The 19664-nt window shown below is 37.5% G+C and overlaps 1 protein-coding gene across 2 annotated transcripts in view; it reads right to left on the bottom strand.

The window, feature by feature from the left end:
* The window catches only part of LOC149834557 (phospholipid-transporting ATPase 2-like), a 220273-nt gene that overhangs the window by 118206 nt on the left and 82403 nt on the right, over window positions 1-19664 (bottom strand). For both annotated transcript variants that reach the window (XM_090011481.1, XM_090011482.1), the window contains exons 9-10: window positions 11578-11675; window positions 11279-11421 (exon numbers count right to left, since the gene is read on the bottom strand). In XM_090011481.1, the coding sequence (XP_089867607.1) occupies window positions 11279-11421; window positions 11578-11675 (241 nt within the window). The remainder of the gene's footprint in view (window positions 1-11278; window positions 11422-11577; window positions 11676-19664) is intronic.

The raw sequence follows: 19664 nt of genomic DNA, 5'->3' as shown, positions 1-19664 counted from the left end.
GCCAATGAGGCTTGGTTTTTCCTTAAGGGTATGTATACCCAAAAGGATCTTGCTCGACAATTTTTTTGTCAAGAAAAAATCCGTTCCACCAAACAAATGAATATGAGTGTCCGGGACTATTTTAGCTCTCTAACCCCTCTTTGGGAAGAGCTTGCCCTTCTTGAGCCTAAATGGGTGGCTCCGGAAGATATTGAGTTAAGAAGGGAACAAATTGAAAAGAGCACTTTTTTCAATTTCTTCATGGTCTTCGCCCGGAATTTGAACAAGTTAGGGCATCTCTTCTCCATAAAAGCAAAGCCCTACCTATTGAAGACGCCCTTGCCGAAATATGTCAAGAGGAAACTCGACTTGGCTTAAGCGTTAAGAGTGATGAAGTTTTGGCCGTTACTAGGCCCGGATCAAATGTTAAAGCATATAGACCTCCTCACTTTAACAAAAATAGTAATGGGCCTAGAAAGGGAATAATATGCCATTATTGTAATGAACCGGGACACATTAGACCGGTTTGTCCCAAACTTAAGGAAAAAGTAGCCGTGGTTGGAGAAAATTCTCCAAAGAAGGAAGAAAGTACAAAAGAAGGAGATATCAAAGAAACTCTTAATCATATCTCCGAAGTTCTCCAACACCTTCTCAAGACTTCTCCTTCAACATCCAGAGCCGCCATCGCCTACTCTTCATCACCTCCAGGTATGTGGATACTAGACTCTGGTGCTTCTTTTCATATGACATCTCATAAAAACTCTCTTTCAAATGTTTTTTCCGAACCCATGTCCTCCTATGTTTCAACAGCCGATGGAACATCATTGAAAATTGAAAGTATTGGAACACTTGACTTCAAAAATTCTCAAAACTTTTTCGTTCCTAAAGTAAGAATCGTTCCAAAAATTAATTTAAATCTTTTTTCCGTTTCCCAAATCACCGATCATGGATGCCAAGTCTCTTTCTCACCTAAAGATTACACCGTGCAGGATCTCCAGTCAGGGAAGCTGATTGGGCAAGGCCATAGAAGGGGTGATCTCTATTTTATGGATTTTTTGACGCTTCCATCTAAGTCATCTTGCAATTTTGTAAAAGACAAAAGTATTGGAATTTGGCATAAGAGACTTGGTCATCCAAATTTTGTAAAAATGTCTCTTTTTCCGTTTTTGAACAATACTTGTAAAGACAATCACATGACTTGTAAAGATTGCATTTTTGGGAAATCTAAAGCTACTCCATTTCCTCAAAGAAGTTACTTTACCACTCGGCCATTTGAACTTGTTCATTCCGATGTGTGGGGACCTTCCCCTATTTTATCTAAAGGAGGTTTTTCGTATTATGTGGTCTTTATTGATGACTTCACTCGATTTACGTGGATATATTTCCTAAGTCGCAAATCCGAAGTCTTCTCTTTCTTTAAAGAATTTCATGCAATGGTTAAAAATCAATTTTTGGGAAATCTGTCTATTCTTAGGTTCGATTCGGGAGGTGAATATATGTCTAATGATTTTCAAAGCTACTTAAAAGAAAATGGTATTTGTCATCAACGTTCTTGTCCCAACACTCCGCAACAAAATGGTCTTGCGGAAAGAAAGCATAGGCACATAATAGAAACTACAAGAACGTTATTGATTTCAAAAAATATCCCAAAATCCTTTTGGGCCGAAGCGGTTCTAACCTCAACATATCTCATTAATAGAATCCCTTCATCCTCTTTGAAAAATCTTTCTCCATTTGAAAAACTTTACAATATGTCTCCCGATTATAAAAGATTAACAATTTTTGGATGTAAATGCTTTGTTTTAACTCGCAAAAATGACAAACTTTCTCCTAGGGCTATTGAATGTATTTTTTTGGGATATGGCGAAAAACAAAAAGGATATCGATGTTTTGACATGCTTAAGAATAAACTTTATATCTCAAAAGATGTCACATTCCTCGAAGAAGAAAATGGTTTTTCGCACCAACCAAATGAAAATATTGACTATTCCTTTTTATTTGACTTGTTACCTCAAGAAAATATCATAGATGATCATGTTGATCCTAGTGAATCTCTTAATGAAGATTTTTTTGAACATCAAAATAATGATCAAAACTTAGTTGAAAATGCTTCGAGACAAATACAAGTCTACTCTAGAAGGAATGAAATAAATCCTCCTTGTGCCCTTGAAAAATTCTCTCAAAGTGAGTCCATAGAAGAGACCTCTCAAAGAAGATCAAATCGTATTCCCAAGATACCAAATAGATTTGTTTCTTATGACTCTTTTTCTCCTAACTTTCGAGCATGCCTACTTGCTCTTCACTCCTTTCATGAACCATCTCATTACAATGATGCTAAACAATATGCTCATTGGAATGAAACTATGGAACTTGAACTTAATGCCCTTAAAAAGGCGCAAACTTGGGAAATCATTGATCCTCCCAATGGCAAGAAACCCATTGGATGTAGATGGGTGTTTAAGGTAAAGACTAAGAGTGATGGTTCATTAAAAAGACATAAGGCTAGGTTGGTAGCCAAAGGATCTACCCAAGAGTATGGGGTAGATTATGATGAAACTTTTGCCCCAGTTGCTCGAATGACTAGTGTTCGAGCCCTTATTGCTATTGCCTCTGTTAAAAAATGGCCAATCTTTCAACTTGATGTTAAAAATGTCTTTTTGAATGGTAATTTAAATGAAGAAGTTTATATGGAACCGCCTCTAGGTATGAATTTGGATGAAAAAGTTTTAAAATTAAAAAACAATTTATATGGACTTAAGCAAGCTCTTAAAGCTTGGTATGACAAGTTTAGTAATGTATTAATCAAATTAGGTTTTTCTTCTTGCTATACTGACACTGCTCTTTTTGTTAAAAGGACAGGTGACTCCATTATTATCTTCTTTTGATATGTCTGATCTTGGTTATTTGAGATATTTTTTAGGAATTGAAGTGGCTTATTCCGCGCGAGGATACATCTTATCTCAAATGAAGTTAGCTCCAGAAATTTGTACCAAATCAGAAATATCTGATGAAAAGAAACTTGAGACTCCCGAAGTTATCAATTCGAAACTAAGACTTGAAGATGGTGTTCTTCTTGAAGATCCAACCCCCTACCGTCAATTAATTGGATCCCACACCTATCTATCCATCACACGTGCAGACATAGCTCATGTAGTTCATGCAGCGAGCCAGTTTCAGTACGCACCTACTACGGTTCATATGGCGGCCGTAATGAGAATTGTGCGATATATCAAAAATACCATCTCTAAGGGACTCTTCTTATCCTCTTCCTCATCTCTTGAATTAACGGCTTTTACTGATGTTGACTGGGGAGGAAATCCCAATGATCGTATCTCAATTACGGGTCTTTGCATTTTTTTAGGTGAATCTCTCATTTCGTGGAGATGCAAGAAGCAACAGAAGGTTTCACTATCATCTACTGAAGCTGAATATCGGGCTATGGCAATGACAACTATGAAAATCGTATGGCTCAGAAGTCACCTTGGTGACATGGGCGTTCCCATTTCCACTCCCACCAAGCTCTGTTGTGATAACAAAAGTGCGATATACATTGCCAACAATCACACCTTTCATGAGCGGACCAAGCATATCGAAATGGATTGCCATTATGTTCGAGATGAATATCTCAGAGGGACCATCACATTACCATATGTCACTTCAGAATATCAACTGGCTGACTTCTTCACCAAGGCGCTCCCAACTCCACGATTCATGTTTCTTCTTAGAAAACTTTCGGTCTTCTCCCCGTAAAGTTTGAGGGGGCATGTTAAATTATGTATATATAAATATATATATAGATATACTTATATATATACATTTGTATATATATAGATAAGTATATATACGTATATATGTATATATACATAATAATATAGCTATTTCCTGTTTTGTATAAACCAAAAACCCGATAGGGGTGTTTTGGTAATTCCACATGTACTTTTTTCTTTTTTACCTTTTTTCTTTTTTCCCCTTTTTCTTTTTCCTTTTTAATTTTTCTATTTTTACTTTTTGTAACCATAAAGGGGCCCCATCTATCTAGTCGTTGGGGCCCCAACAGTCATATTTATGAGCGTTGGGGCTCCCAACGACTAGAAGGGAGCCCCCTTTATGGTCCTCCTTTAATGCTTTCCTCCTCTATATAAAGAGGAGGTTCCCCCTTGTAAAGGTATGGGTTTTTCACCCTTCTCTTCTTTTCTTCAATAATATCCAACTTATGACTTTAAGTCATTTTCTATTTTTGAGAGTTTTGTGTGTGCACATTTGGTATTTGTGTGCTTGGCTCTAGTGGTCACTCTTAAAGAGTGCCTTTTGCTCTATTGGTGCTTCCGCCTCTTTTCATTACAGATATGCCCCGATTCTTTACAAAAATGACAAATAGTTTTGCTATAGTCCATTTTTCCTCTTTGTTCACCATTTTCTCCTTGCTTTTGAAATTTAAAGTGAGGGGGACGATAGGTTCTTACATTGTTTCCGGGTCTCGATACGGCATTAACCTCACTGTTTTCTTCAATACTACAAGGAACCGCAAGAACATTTGGTCCTTGTTTACATAAATTCATACGAGTCTGTTCACCACTTAATTTGGTGAGAACATCTTCAAGAGAAAGGGGAGAAAAGGAGGAAAGAAGAGATGACCTTATTTGCCCAAATTCGGGCCTTAGCCCATTCAAAAAGTTGAAGAACAGATCTTCAAGTTGCTTGTGACGGAGCTCAATTGCTTCTCCACTCCATTTTGGTTCAAGCATTGCAAGCTCATCCCAAATAGAAGAAAGATCGGCAAAATATTCCATAATCGTCATTTCACCTTGAGTAAGGGAAATAGCCTTCTTTTGAAGGTAGTACTTATGAGAGAGATCCCTTGATGTGTACATTTTTTCAAGATAATGCCAAGCTTCCGATGCCTTTTTGAATTTAATAATGTTGGCATTAATCTTGGTTTCCACGGATGAGAAAAACCATGAAAGAATCTTGAAATTCTTCATTTCTCATTCATCGTGCTTCTTGAAGTATTCTTCAAGGGCTTTGGTTCTTTCTTCTCCCTCAAGAATCTTGATTTCGCTTCCATTTACCACGGTAATCTTGGGTTCCAGTTCCGGAATTGTACCAAGTACATATCCCCATAGGCCCTTCCCTTTTATATGAGCCTCTATATTTCCGGCCCAAACATGATAGTTCGACCCATTTAATTTGAAACCAAGAGCAAAATGGGACGCTTTTTCGCCCATTAGAGAGTAAAGAGGTAGAGGAAAAAGGTATACCAACACAATATTTCCAACACCAACTTTGCACAAGATTCTTCTAAAATATTTGAGAAGAAAGATCCACCACTTCAAACTTCAAAGATCGGAAGGCACGTTTTTCGAGGCACTCGAAAATGGAGAATCCCACGATCTTCAATAATCAACCTTGCTCTGATACCATGTGAAAATGTCTATGATAAGACAATACGCATACGAGCACAAATAATATAGAAAAGATGTGCACGAAGGCACTCTCACAACACTTGAACAAAGTACGCAAAAGCGTAAAAATAATAAACATGCACTATGGCATGTATTTCATAGAAAGAACCGAATGCTTGAGACTCTCAAGCTTAGGGAAAACAAGAGGGGAACACCCCTATTTATACAAGAAGAAGGAAGTGCAAGGGGGCTCCCAAAGGAGTCGTTGGGGAGCCCCCAACGGTCACATTTGTGACCGTTGGGGGCCCCCCAACGACTCTATTGGGGGACCCCCAATGCACCTTTTTGAAAAAGGTGAAAAGAATAAAAAATAAAAATAAAAAGGTACAAAAAATAAAAAAGAAAAAGATACAACATATTCCAAATGGAATATGCGCAAGAGGTGAAATTACAATTATACCCTTATCGGGTAATAAAAAGAAAAATATATAAATATACATATTTATATAAATAGAGATACATATACATATAAATATTATATGTATATGTATCTCTATGTATATAAGTATATATATTTATATTTACATCAACGAATTTAGGAGATACATTTTAACAGTTACTATGTTGTCTTTATTGATTCTATTCTCGTTATACTTGGATATATTTCTTAAAACACAAGCATGAAGTTTTTCAAATATTTCGGGAATTCCATTCGATGGTCAAAACAAAGTTTGCTTGTGATATTATGCATTTACAATGTGATGGTGGAGGAGAGTATTCGTCGAACGAGTTTATTGCCTTTCTTCGGGATAAAGGAATAAGCTGACAGGTTTCTTGCCCTCATACTCCTCAACAAAATGGGGTTGCGGAGAGAAAACACAGGCATATTGTCGAGAGCGTGATGAGCATGTTACATGATAGCAATGTGCCCGTTAGTCTCTAGACAGAAGTTTTTCACACATATGTTCATATCATAAATCGTCTTCCTATGGCACTTTTGGGTCGGAAATCTCCCTATTATACTTTATTTGGGCAACATCCCTCTTACGATGAGCTGCGTGTTTTTGGTTGTGTCTGTTATGTACATATTGATTCATCTCTGCGAAATAAGTTTCAGGACAAGGTTGTCAAGTGCAGATTTGTTGGGTATGCAGATGAATACAAAGGTTATCGATGCTATGATCCTACTACAAAACGTATTAGGACCTCCAGAAATGTTATTTTTGACGAACAAAATTTTCAGGTCAATGACTCTGCAGTGTTGTCATCTCGAGAATTAGAAGTATATGATCCATGGATGAGCGCAGATCTTTTTGCTAATACAGGAGAAACATGTCAAACAAATTGTTCTTCCTTCGGCTTGAGTAGGGAGTTGAATGACTCACAAATGCATGTTGAATTATCTCCAGTTGAGTCACCCCCAGTAGAACGTTTCTCTAGACAGATATACACTAGACGGAGCAAAAATACAGAGCCGAGGAATGTGGAGGAAAGCATCGCCAATGATTCGACTCAAAGGCTGTCACGCATTAAGCATCCTATTCAACGATGGGTGAGTTATGAGACCTTCTCCCTTGATTTCCAGTTGTTTATGTCTCAGCTCACAAAACAGGATAAACCCACCTGTTTTAATCAAGCTCTTCAATCCCGTCATTGGACCGAAGCTATGAATGAAGAAATGGAAGCTCTTCATGAATGCCAGACTTGGGAAATAGTCCCTCGGCCAGAAGGAAAGAATGTAGTTGGCTCAAAATGGGTTTATAAAATAAAATATAAGCCTGAAGAAAGCATTGACAGATATAAGGCGCGCCTTGTTGCTCGAGGATTCACACAACAATATGGTGAAGACTATGACGAAACCTTTAGTTCCGTAGTCAAAATGGGTACTATTCGTATTATCATATCCCTAGCAGTCGATCAAGGTTGGAGCCTTAGCCAGATGGATGTTAAAAATGCATTTTTGCATGGAACTTTAAAGGAAGAAGTGTATATGGAGCAACCACCTGGTTATGCCGAGAAGGATCCTATTGCCTGGGTGTGCAGACTAAGGAAATCTCTGTATGGGTTGAAACAGGCGTCCCGTTCCTGGTTTGAAAGTTTCTCTATGCAGATTCAGAGTTATGGTTTTAGAAGATGCTCTCTGGATCACTCACTCTTTATTTACCAAAAGGCGGACATTGTTATACTTCTTCTTATATATGTTGATGACATTGTGATTACTGGGAGCTCATATAGTCATGTGCAAGATGTGAAACAGTTTTTAATGAAAACTTTCAAGATGAAAGATTTAGGGGAGTTGCGGTACTTTCTTGGTGTGGAAGTTGACAGACAACAAGACACATTGACACTCATGCAACAAAAATACACTCTTGACCTTCTGGAAAGAGCCGGGATGACGAATTGCAAACCAGTCCGCACTCCTAGTGTATTACATCAAAGGCTAAGCTCTGAAGATGGTCATCTTTGTGTCAACCCTACAACGTATAGAAGTCTCGTGGGGATGTTACAATACTTGACCTTTACCAGACCTGATATAGTTTATGTTGTCAATCAGGTATCCCAGTTTATGCATGCTCCAACGGAGGGTCATATGGAAGCTGTGAAGCGCATTCTACGCTATTTAAAAGGAACTATAGGAGACGGACTTGTTTATCGCAAGAACGATAATCTGCATAGAGGACATGCACTCATCACTTATACAGACGCAGATTGGGCAGGGGATCCAGATGAGAGACGATCTGTTTCTAGATATTGTGTTTATATTGGGCACAATTTAGTGTCTTGGAGCAGCAGAAAACAAAAGGCAGTGGCACGATCGAGTACAGAGGCTGAATACAGATCGATGGCTGCAGGCACGGCAGAAGCCACATGGATTAGACACTTATTGAGTGATCTTGGGGAGACAATTATTCGATCATTTCTTTTATGTGACACTAAAAGCGCAATAAACATTGCATGTAATCCTGTCCAGCATAGCAGAACGAAGCACATTGAGATTGATCAACATTTCATACGGCAGAAAGTCGAGATGAAAGAGATAGAACTACGTCATGTTCGAACAGAAGATCAAGTGGCAGACCTGTTTACCAAGGGATTAACAGGACGTCAATTTTGGCTATTGAAGAGCAAGTTGTACATGCTCCAAAATCACGTACAACTTGAGGGAGGGTGTTAGAATACAGTTTGCATATGTGTATGGATCTGGATCCATATCCATACGCATATTATAAGAAACACATGTTAAATAGGATCTCATTAATGGCATTCTTGTAAAATGTATATATTTTTACTTTATAATGTTTAGGGTTCAGGAGGTCGTGTATTGCAGTGCCACCCCAAGCCATTTGTGAATCTCTCTCTCTCTCTCTCTCTCTCTCTCTCTCTCTCTCTCTCTCTCTCTCTCTCTCTCTCTCTCTCTCTCTAGAAAATAAATTTGATAGTGTGAGCCTTGAGTTGTGGGTTGCTCCTTTATTTATTTTAAATGCATCGCAAAAATCACATTAATATTTTGTACTGCATTGCATTGTTCTATGTGTTTCCACAAGCCGGAGTCCCGTGATGGCTCTCGCAGGGGTAGATGTGAGTTGTTGCCTTTGTTTGCATGCTGAATTGCAAATTGAAAAAATGGGATAACAATAATCTAATAAAAACAAAAGAACAGTATAATGTACTTTCTAAGATGTCTCGATAGGAGTACGAGACTCTTGGAGTTGCGGTTTTGAGAAAACCACGAAAATACAAAAACTCAGTGTGCATTGTTGTTACCCTTGAACCCGATGTTGAGGTTCTTTCTCCTGACCACGGTTTTAGGGAGAGTACGTCACTTTGCATGGGGTGGTGTGTAGATACAGCTGTTGTTTTGGTATAACAAGAAAAGTGATACTTGTAGATGGGTGATCTCTGGTGTCCCCGACATTAGATAGGTGGTCTAATGTTCTGAAAGTTATTTCGATCAAGGGCTAAGTTTGGAACTCATCAATAAAATATAAATTGTGTGTTAAGCTACCTTGAAAACCTAACTTGACCTCCGGGATTTTACTTATTTTGTCTATCCGCGGGCAACGGTAATTAAAAAGAGAAACTTAAATTATGTGCATTTAATAGAGATATGCATATGAAAAGAAATTTCGAATTAGAAGTAATAATTTACTCATACTTTGCACTGAAGTCATGCATATTCCTGTTATGCATTAGATCATGCATATTTACTTATTCCATTAATTGTGATATATTGATGAATGCATGATGCTTCTTTCTTACTGCATGCTAAATGTTTATATTGCTTAACTTGTGGTCTCTATTGATTATTAAATTGTCCCTCATGCTTAACAATTGTTCTCTATTGCATAAATGATTAATTGAATTATGAATTTGTCATAAATGAATCCCTTTAAATTATTGCATGAATCTTATCTGTATTATTTATGCTTATTTGTTTCATCAGAGAGATTCATACGCAGAATTTTTTGGATTTTGACACCCTACTTTTTGTGTTTTTCGCAGACTCAGATGCCTAGTAGGGAGGACTTGCTTTTGAAAAAAGTCACGATGAGACTACACGACTGCAAGGCAGATTCTTGGGATGTCGTGGCTCTTTCTTTTTGCTTTCTTTACTTTCATTTACTTATGTCTCAGACTCTTTACATTTGAATAAATAAAGTTTGGTTTTATTTTGGTTTGGTATGAAAGATGGGTATGAGATCCCTTGTGGTGGTGGTTGTGTTTAACTGTAAAGGCCCCGGGTCTCTAGGATTGTTTCCGCTTTTGTAAAAAAAAAAACGCACTTTTTAAGGTTTATGAGTTGGGGTCGTTACAGTTGGGGCTCCCAAATGACTATTGTGGGAAGCCCCAATGCTCCCTCAATCTCTTTTTTGCCTTGTATATAAAGGGGTGTTGCCCTGATTCTTGTATAGAGTTCTCACACTCTCTTAATAAAATTATTTATTTTTAGCCTTTTGGCATTATCTCTTTATGGGTTTATATATTTACACTTTATGTGCACGTAATTTCTCCTTTGTGGGTTTGTGTATTTGCACTTTATGTGCTTGTGTTTTCTTGTTCATTATTGGTCCTTCAAGTGTTATAACTTGTTACTTGTATTTTCGCCTATTTCCTAACAGTTCCCCACTGTATTCTTTTAAGTTTTTTAGCTCTCATTCAATAAAGATCTTATACTTTTTTAAGTGTAGCCTTTTAAAGGCCTCTTGTATCGTCCCTTAGTAGACTTCTTCTCTATTTCTCTCTTGTGATTTTGTGCTTGTCCATTATTGGACCTTGTGAATGCATCAAGCATTATTGTATTACATTTCCGTATACTTCATTGCAGTTGTATGAATTTGATCATATGTAATGGATCTTGTTTCTCATCTTCAGTTCTTGGAAATTGATTTTTTACTCAGACAGAAAAAGAAAAATGTGATTAGTGAGGAAGTGCAGGGAAAGCATTTGTTGCATGCGCCTACTAAGAACCTTTTGGACATGTCCTGATAAATCACCTTACAGAACTATGAAAATAGGAATGCTTGCTAATGGAGGAAAGCAAGTGATATCATCATGAACAATTACAAACTTAGACCAAAGTATTTCTTGTGAGACCAAACAAACAATGTTATCATTTTCAAGTACCAACACCAGAAAAAGGCAGAAACAGTATTCTCTTCTTTCTTTCCCTTGCTGAAGTGTGAGAATCTAGCTGGAATTTATGCTGAATTACTATATATATGTTAGGTGACCCATGAAGTAACCTCTTCCATTGTTCAGAATTCATAAATTGTTAAATCTTAATCAGGCATGCACCAAACACCCATAACAGACTGATGCAAATCTGCATGTACAAATTAATATTCTCAATCATGCATATGCTTAGAAAAACAAGAGTGGAAACAAGAGGATTCTACCTTTCAAGGCATCTCCATTTCCATTTCCATAAAAGACACCATTTATGCAACATCTTCTAAACATCATTTTATTTTCTGTTAGAGTACCAGTTTTGTCCGTCAAAATGTATTCAACTTGTCCCAAATCCTCACTTATCCCTGTACTACACATAGCAATCAGAATCAATATCAAGAACTTATCTTCACAGGGACAGGAAAAAAAACACTTACCTGAACATGTAAAAATACAAGTGCAAAAAATCATAAACTCATAGCATTTGATTAACTTAACTGAAGTTGATAACATTTGATGAACTTACTTTGTTGCATGAGCAGGAGTATCGGTTTCATTATCATACATCTCCTCATCCCAGTCAATGAACTTGGCATATAAACTCTTTACAAGATCTAGTGAAACCTTCAGGACAGCAAAATGTGAGACTTGAGTAAGGTACAAATGTACAATCTGATTGAATTTGACATGAAAGAAGCATGAAAGATGTCTGATGAAAAGATCATGTGCATCATAGGAAACATAATATGAACTAGAAATATGGCAGTAAAGATTAAGATGCAAACAATAGTTAATAGGGAAGCAACACATCAAAGAAAGTAAGAATCCCTATTGGCCCATATGATTGCCGTACACATCATGCTTAAAATCACATACCAAAACATACAAACAATTGTCTTCCATCATGATGCTTACTAGGATAAGTTTCAACCTTGTAAATATATAGACTACAACTTTATAATCAACGTCACATCGACATCGACAGACATAAGATATGACAAGAAACATGAACGGGAGAGTTTTGTGAAAAGTAGGACACAGGAACTTGTTTGTGTAGTTAATTATTTAATTATGATTGCATGTCAACTCTACATAAGGTTTGACATGATCTGGGTGCATTGCAGTACTTGAAAAACACTGTTCTGATTAGGGGTGTAACCGGGTCAGGTCTTATCAGACCGATTCTGAATCGGGTCTAAAAGTGAGACCCAAACCCAACTCAATCTCATTCGGGTTCGGGTACAGCTAAAAACTGTGGACCCATATGGGTTAAAGGGTTGGGTGCACATCAGGTCGGATCTTCAGTAGACCCGTTTTGATTTGGGTAAGGTTTGGATCTGGGTATGGCTGAAAATGTAGACCCATATAGGTTAGTGGTTTCGGGTATTAACGGTTTGGGTCTTAATGGGTTCGGGTTTCAGTTCGGGTCTCGATATGATCGGTGTTCTAGACCTAATTACCCGCCAATAAAAAATATGTAAATTAATGGAATCAACTGTTTATTAAAAAAAATATATGCTAACAAAATAGAAGCTTAATAACCTTTCTAAATAATGTCAAAATCTGAATATAAAAAGAATATATCCAAGCCAACCAAACATTTTAAGTTGAAATAAAAAAACCAATGATATATCATATTCAAAATGTATGAAATTCAATGAGTTCTCTGAGTATTATTCTAGGATTCATTTCAATCTGACAATTTCCGTGACAAAAGGGCAATAGGAAGTATATGTAAAAATGAATTAAAGTTTAGATTACTAAAATGCAATGCATATTAATTCTAAGTTTGTCTACATCTTTTAATGCTTAATTGAATATATAATATTTACCAATTAGAAACTTTCAGATGGATCAGGTTGTGAAAGTATCTTCAGCAAGATACTTTAGTCGATAACGCAATAACCTTGAGAATAAATGTGTGAACATACACACACCAAGAACACTTGTGCACAACAAGCACAACACACGGAATCACAAATGTGCAAATGCACTCATAAGATTCATAAACAACTAAAGAGGTTGGGCTATAATCCCAAAACCCTTGAAGAAATACAAGAGGAGCTGCCCCATATTTATAGGGCTTTTAGAAGGCCTTGGGAGGGGCTCCACATAGTCGTTGGAGCCCCTCCAACGGTCACAAATGTGACCGTTGGAGGGCCCAACGACTAGTGGGTTGGGCCCCTCCCAATGCAAGTACAATGCATTAAATAAAAAAAAAGGAAAAAGAAAAAAGGAAAAAATACAAACCATATTCACGAAAGTGAATATGTGTAAAATACCTAAACTACTCTTACCTAAGCTACCCTTAGCAATATATATATTTTATATATATATAATAGGTAGATACATATACATATGTAATATATGTATATGTATCACCTTATATATATATATATATATATATATATATATATATATATATATACATATATATATACGAAATTACAACATATTTTAACACCCTCCCTCAAACTTAGGGCAAGATGACCGATAGTTTGCCAAGAAGTTGAACCGCGAAGCGCACAAGGCTTTAGTAAAGAAGTCTGCCAACTGATATTCGGACATGACATAAGGAAGATCAATGACTCCTTTGAGATATGCTTCACGAACATAGTGACAGTCCATTTCGATGTGTTTAGTCCGCTCATGAAAGGTGTGCTTTTTCGCAATGTAGATTGCACTCTTGTTGTCACAACAAAGCTTAGTGGGCCCTTCTATTGTAATCCTCATGTCTTCTAGCAATTGATGAATCCAAACAATCTCCATGCTAGTAGTTGTCATGGCACGATATTCAGCTTCTGTGGAAGAGAGTGACACCTTTTGTTGCTTCTTGCATCTCCACGAAATTAGTGAGTCTCCTGAGAATACACAAAAACCAGTGGTGGAGTGACGGTTATTTGGGTCACCTCCCCAATCAGAGTCAGTATAAGCAATCAATTTTAAGTCAGAAGAAGAGGACAGAAAACTCCCTTATTTAGAGTACCCTTTATGTATCTTACGACCCGTAAGATGGCACTCATGTGAACGGATGTAGGCGCATGCTGGAACTGACTTGCAGTATGGACTGCATGAGATATATCTGGTCTGGTAATACTCAGATACATCAATGATCCTACAAGCTGTCTGTAGGGTGTAGGATCCAAAAGGGGAACCCCATCATCAATTTTCATCTTTGCTCCTACTACCGCGGGAGTTTCACAAAGCTTCTCATCTGTAATACCTGATCTGTCAATGATCTCAGAAGCAAGCTTAGTTTGAGATAAGAAATATCCTCTAAGAGAGTATGCTACTTCAATTCCCAAAAAATACGTTAGAAAACCCAAGTCAGACATTTCAAATTTATCTTTTAATATAGATTTTATACTCTTAACCCCGTTAGAGTCACTCCCAGTAATGAGCATGTCATCAACATACAAAAGTAAAATTACAATCCCTGCATTGGATTTTCTAACAAATAAAGCAGTGTCAGTAAAACAAGAGGAAAAACCATTCTCAATCATAACAGAGTTAAATCTATCATACCAAGCCTTGGGGGCTTGTTTTAGGCCATAGAGTGTTTTTTGAAGACGAAGCACCTTCCCCTTAGGAGTCTCCATTCCAGGAGGAGCATCCATATAAACTTCTTCGCTTAAATCGCCATTTAAAAAGGCATTTTTAACATCCATTTGATAGATGTTCCATTTGTTGATAGAGGCAACGGTTATAAGGCATCGGATAGTGACCATACGAGCTACAGGAGCAAAAGTTTCTTCATAGTCAATACCATATTCTTGACTATATCTTTTTGCAACCAAGCGAGTTTTATGCCTTTCAAGGGATCCATCACTTTTAGTTTTTACTTTAAAAACCCATCTGCACCCTATTGTTTTCTTGCCTTTAGGAAGATTTTGAAACTCCCAAGTTTTGGCTCTTCTCAGAGCCTCAAGTTCATTGTTCATTGCATTAATCCATTCAGGGCACTTTCGTGCTTCTTCAAAATTTCTAGGTTCTATATAAGAGTGGATGGCACTAAGGCAAGCTCTATATCTTGGTGAAAAGGAGTCATAGGAAATGAACCTAGAAGGAGGCTTTCTACTTCTTTCGGTTCTACGAGGGATTACTTCATTCTGAGAGACACTGAGAATGACATCATTATATCTGTCAAGAGCACTCCTAAAGTTGTTTTGATCTCTATGAGTATAGGTGATAGGGTCTCTCGGTATTTCATCAATATGTTGATGTGACGAAGGAGGCAAGGAGATGTTTTCCTCGGTTTCAAATTCATTTGGGTTACTTTGATCTGACTCATTATCACTAGTATCATCGTCTTTATTAAGTAAATCAAATAAAAAGGAATAATCCACATTTTCATTATGAGGGTCACAACGTTCGAATCCACTAAGATTTTCCAAAAAACTCACATTTCTGGAAACATACAATTTATCACTTTTGGTATCATAACAAGGAAACCCCTTTTAGGTTTCAGAATAGCCAAGAAAGGCACAAGGAATGGCTTTAGGAGAAAGTTTGTCATTCTTATCAGTAAGAACAAAACATTTACACCCAAAGACCCTTAACCTGCTATAATCAGGTTCCTTATCGTACAGTTTTTCAAAGGGAGAAATTTTGTTTAAATTTTTCGATGGGAGTCTGTTTATGAGATAGACAGAAGTAAGAGTTGCCTCAGCCCAGAGATTTTTTGGAATGTTTCGAGAAATGAGTAAAGTCCTAGTTGTTTCAATGATGTGCCTGTGCTTTCGTTCGGCTAACCCATTTTGTTGAGGGGTTTTCGGACAAGATTTTTTGTAAAGAATACCAAAATTTTCAAGATAACTTTTAAATTCATTTGAGAGGTATTCTCCTCCAGAGTCGGACCTAAAGATTTTTAAACATCCATTGAATTGATTTAAAATCATCATGTGAAAACTTTTAAAAGTTGAGAAAACTTCATGTTTATGTTTAAGAAAATAAATCCAACAAAACCTAGTGTAGTCATCCACAAAGATCACATAATATGAAAATCCTCCTTTTGACATTACCGGAGCCGGTCCCCGTACATCGAAATGGACAATTTCAAATGGTTTTGTCGTAAACATGGATCTTTGAGGAAAAGGCAAACATTTCATTTTCCCAAGAATACATCCATTACACAAAAGTCACTTTTACAAAGATGTTTAACAAAAGGCAAATAGGAGATTTTAACAATATTGGGATGACCCAATCTCTTATGCCATACATGAATATCTTTGTTTTGGACGACGTTGCAAAATTGACTCTTGGGAACTTGAAGAAAATCTACGTAGTAGAGGTCTCCTCTTCTAGAGCCTTCCCCAATCAATCTCTCGGACTGGCGATCCTGTATCCAACATTTATTAGAAGAGAATTTTATATCGCAACCATGGTCCGAGAGTTGGGAGACGGAAAGAAGATTTTATGTTAAGGTTTGGAATAAAACGAATTTTTGGAACAAAGAAGTCTTGTTTTTCAAAATTACCTATTCCTTTAATCTCAAGAGATGTTCCGTCCGCGGTTGAGACAAAGGATGGAAAAGAATTTTTAGAAAAATTTGAAAGAGAGCAAGAGCTAGGGGTCATGTGAAAGGATGCCCCGGAATCTAAAAGCCAAGATGTCTTACCGGGGAAAGAAGATGATATAGCGGCTCCGGAAGTACCTCCCTTGAGAAGAGGTTGTAGTGCTTCTACGATTTGTTGAAGAGAAAGAGACTCACTTGATGAAGAAGGTCGTTCTTCTACTTGGGATGCCATAGCCGTTGCAATCAATTTCTTCCATTTAGGACACATAGGTTTGATATGTCCGGGTTCTTTACAATATTAGCAATTCAATTTGCTATAGTCTCTTTTGCCATACCGATCATTTCCTCCTTGACCTTGATTCTTGAAATGAGGAGGCTATAGGTCTTCATGTTATTTCCCGGTCTTGACACGGCATTAGCCATTTCACCATCTTCTTGAGTAGAGGAAGTAACAAGAATGCTAGGATTATTTTTACCAATCCCCATACGGGTTTCTTCACCACTAAGCTTGGTGATAACATCTTCAAGTGAGGGGGATGTGAAAGCAGAGAAAAGAGAGGACCGAACTTGTTCAAATTCGGGTCTAAGGCCATTTAGAAAATTGAAGAACCGGTCTTCTTCAAGTTGTTTGTGCCTTAATTCGATTGCCTCTCCACTCCATTTAGGTTCAAGAATTGCGAGCTCGTCCCAAATAGAGGATAATTCGGCAAAGTACTCCTGAATGGTCATGTCATTTTGTTGGAGGGTCAGCCCTTTTTTGGAGAAAGTACTTGTGGGATAGATCTCTTGAGGTGTACATTTTCTCAAGATATACCCAAGCTTCGGAAGCCTTTTTAAATTTGATGATATTGGCGTTTATCTTGGTCTCAATGGATGAGAAAATCCAAGATAAGATCTTGAAGTTCTTCATTTCCCAATCATCATGTTTTTTAGAATACTCTTCAAGGGCCTTTTGTCTTTCATCCCCTTCAAGGATCTTAATATCCCCTCCTTCAATAACGGTAATTTTGGGTTCCGGTTCCGATATGGATCCATGAATGTAACCCCAAAAACCCTTTCCTTTAATATGGGCTTCCATATTACCGGCCCAAACATGATAGTTTGAGCCATTAAGCTTAAACCCAAGAGAGAAATGGGAGTCTTTTTCGCCCATTAGAGAGGAAAGAAGACAAAGAATAATATGTACCTCAATTACTTTTCGCGTCTTTCTTGACAAGAGAGGCTCCTAAAATATTGCTCGAAGAAGGTGATCCTCTTTGATTTTAAAAAACTTGAAGGCACGCTTTTCGAGGAATGCAAGAGAGGGCGAATCGCAATTCTTCTTTTTCAACGAGGCTCTGATACCATGTGAAAGTATCTTCAACAAGATACTTTAGTCGATAACGCAATAACCTTGAGAATAAATGTGTGAACATACACACACCAAGAACACTTGTGCACAACAAGCACAACACACGGAATCACAAATGTGCAAATGCACTCATAAGATTCATAAACAACTAAAGAGGTTGGGCTATAATCCCAAAACCCTTGAAGAAATACAAGAGGAGCTGCCCCATATTTATAGGGCTTTTAGAAGGCCTTGGGAGGGGCTCCACATAGTCGTTGGAGCCCCTCCAACGGTCACAAATGTGACCGTTGGAGGGCCCAACGACTAGTGGGTTGGGCCCCTCCCAATGCAAGTACAATGCATTAAATGAAAAAAAAGAAAAAAGAAAAAAGGGAAAAATACAAACCATATTCACGAAAGTGAATATGTGTAAAATACCTAAACTACCCTTACCTAAGCTACCCTTAGCAATATATATATTTTATATATATAATAGGTAGATACATATACATATGTAATATATGTATATGTATCACCTTATATATATAAAATATATATACGAAATTACAACATATTTTAACACAGGTATGTAGTCAGGTCGGGTATGGGTCGATTCAGGATCGGGTGTATAATCGGTTTGGGTACAAAGAGGGTTCAGTTACATAATCAAGTCAGTTCGGTTATAAGAAATGGAGAACCATTTGGGTCTGGGTACATAATCGGGTCAGGTCCAGTCAGGTTCGGGTCTTCATTTACAATACCCAAGACCCGACCCGTTTTCACAAGGGGTCTATATTTTGGATCCGACCCAAATCCATGGGTCCACCAATATCGGTTCGGTTCGGCTATAATTGGTTCGTGACATCAGGTCGGGTATACCCGAGCCAGTTACACCCTTAGTTCTGATAAAAGGGCTCTGATAACGGATGTATTGCACAACAATTATACTACAATGGGATGTATCATACTGCTACATTCCCCAAATTGTTTGCTTACATAAACATGTATTAACATCCCAGCTTTCGTCGTTATATTTGAAATAGACAAACACTTGCCAATATCCTCAGGCATTTAATGCTGCGAGGAACACATGACACCAAAAAGATATTCACTTTCCTACTCTCAACAACTCCCTTAGCTGTCACATAACCGATCCCATTGTCCCTGACAATCTCAACAACATTTCACACTCCAAATTCCTCTATCAAAAGACATGAACTAGACTAAATTGCAATTACTTTAGGTTTGCAAACACAGCACCCTTCGGTGAGCTCCCTAATAGGGTGTTATTGACCTAACTTTTGGTGGTGTCCTTCCAAATGTTAGACATAACGGCATGGTGTAAAAGGCCACATTGGTTTCATTTCTTCTCCCACATTTCTTCATGATATTTGACCATGTGATGCAATCATGTGACACACCAACAGCTACAATTTGAAAAGAGGAAATTTTGAAACACCAAAGATTTAATCAAGTCAAATAGAAATTTATTTAATAGCATCGAAGAGGAGAAAATTAAGATATTCCTTCCCTGCTTCCTAAATATTTCAAGAACCCGTTAGTTATCTTGTTGCCTGACATATTACATGAAGTTGATGAAGAATATCTACTCCCATGCCCACTTGCTTTGCTAGAAAGGTATGCTTTTTGTTTCACTTTTGAGGGAACTTATCTAGCTCATAGCTTACTGATTCGAATGATGTAGATTACAACTACATGTCTTGACGTCTTTCCAGAATACCATGTTTGAGAAGATAAAGAAACTGGC

The sequence above is a fragment of the Nuphar pumila genome, chromosome 6 (assembly GCF_984573655.1).
Source record: "Nuphar pumila chromosome 6, dmNupPumi1.hap1.1, whole genome shotgun sequence".
In the NCBI taxonomy this organism is placed as follows: domain Eukaryota; kingdom Viridiplantae; phylum Streptophyta; class Magnoliopsida; order Nymphaeales; family Nymphaeaceae; genus Nuphar; species Nuphar pumila.
Note: the sequence above shows the minus strand (reverse complement) of the source record. Positions and strands in the feature narration are given on the sequence as shown.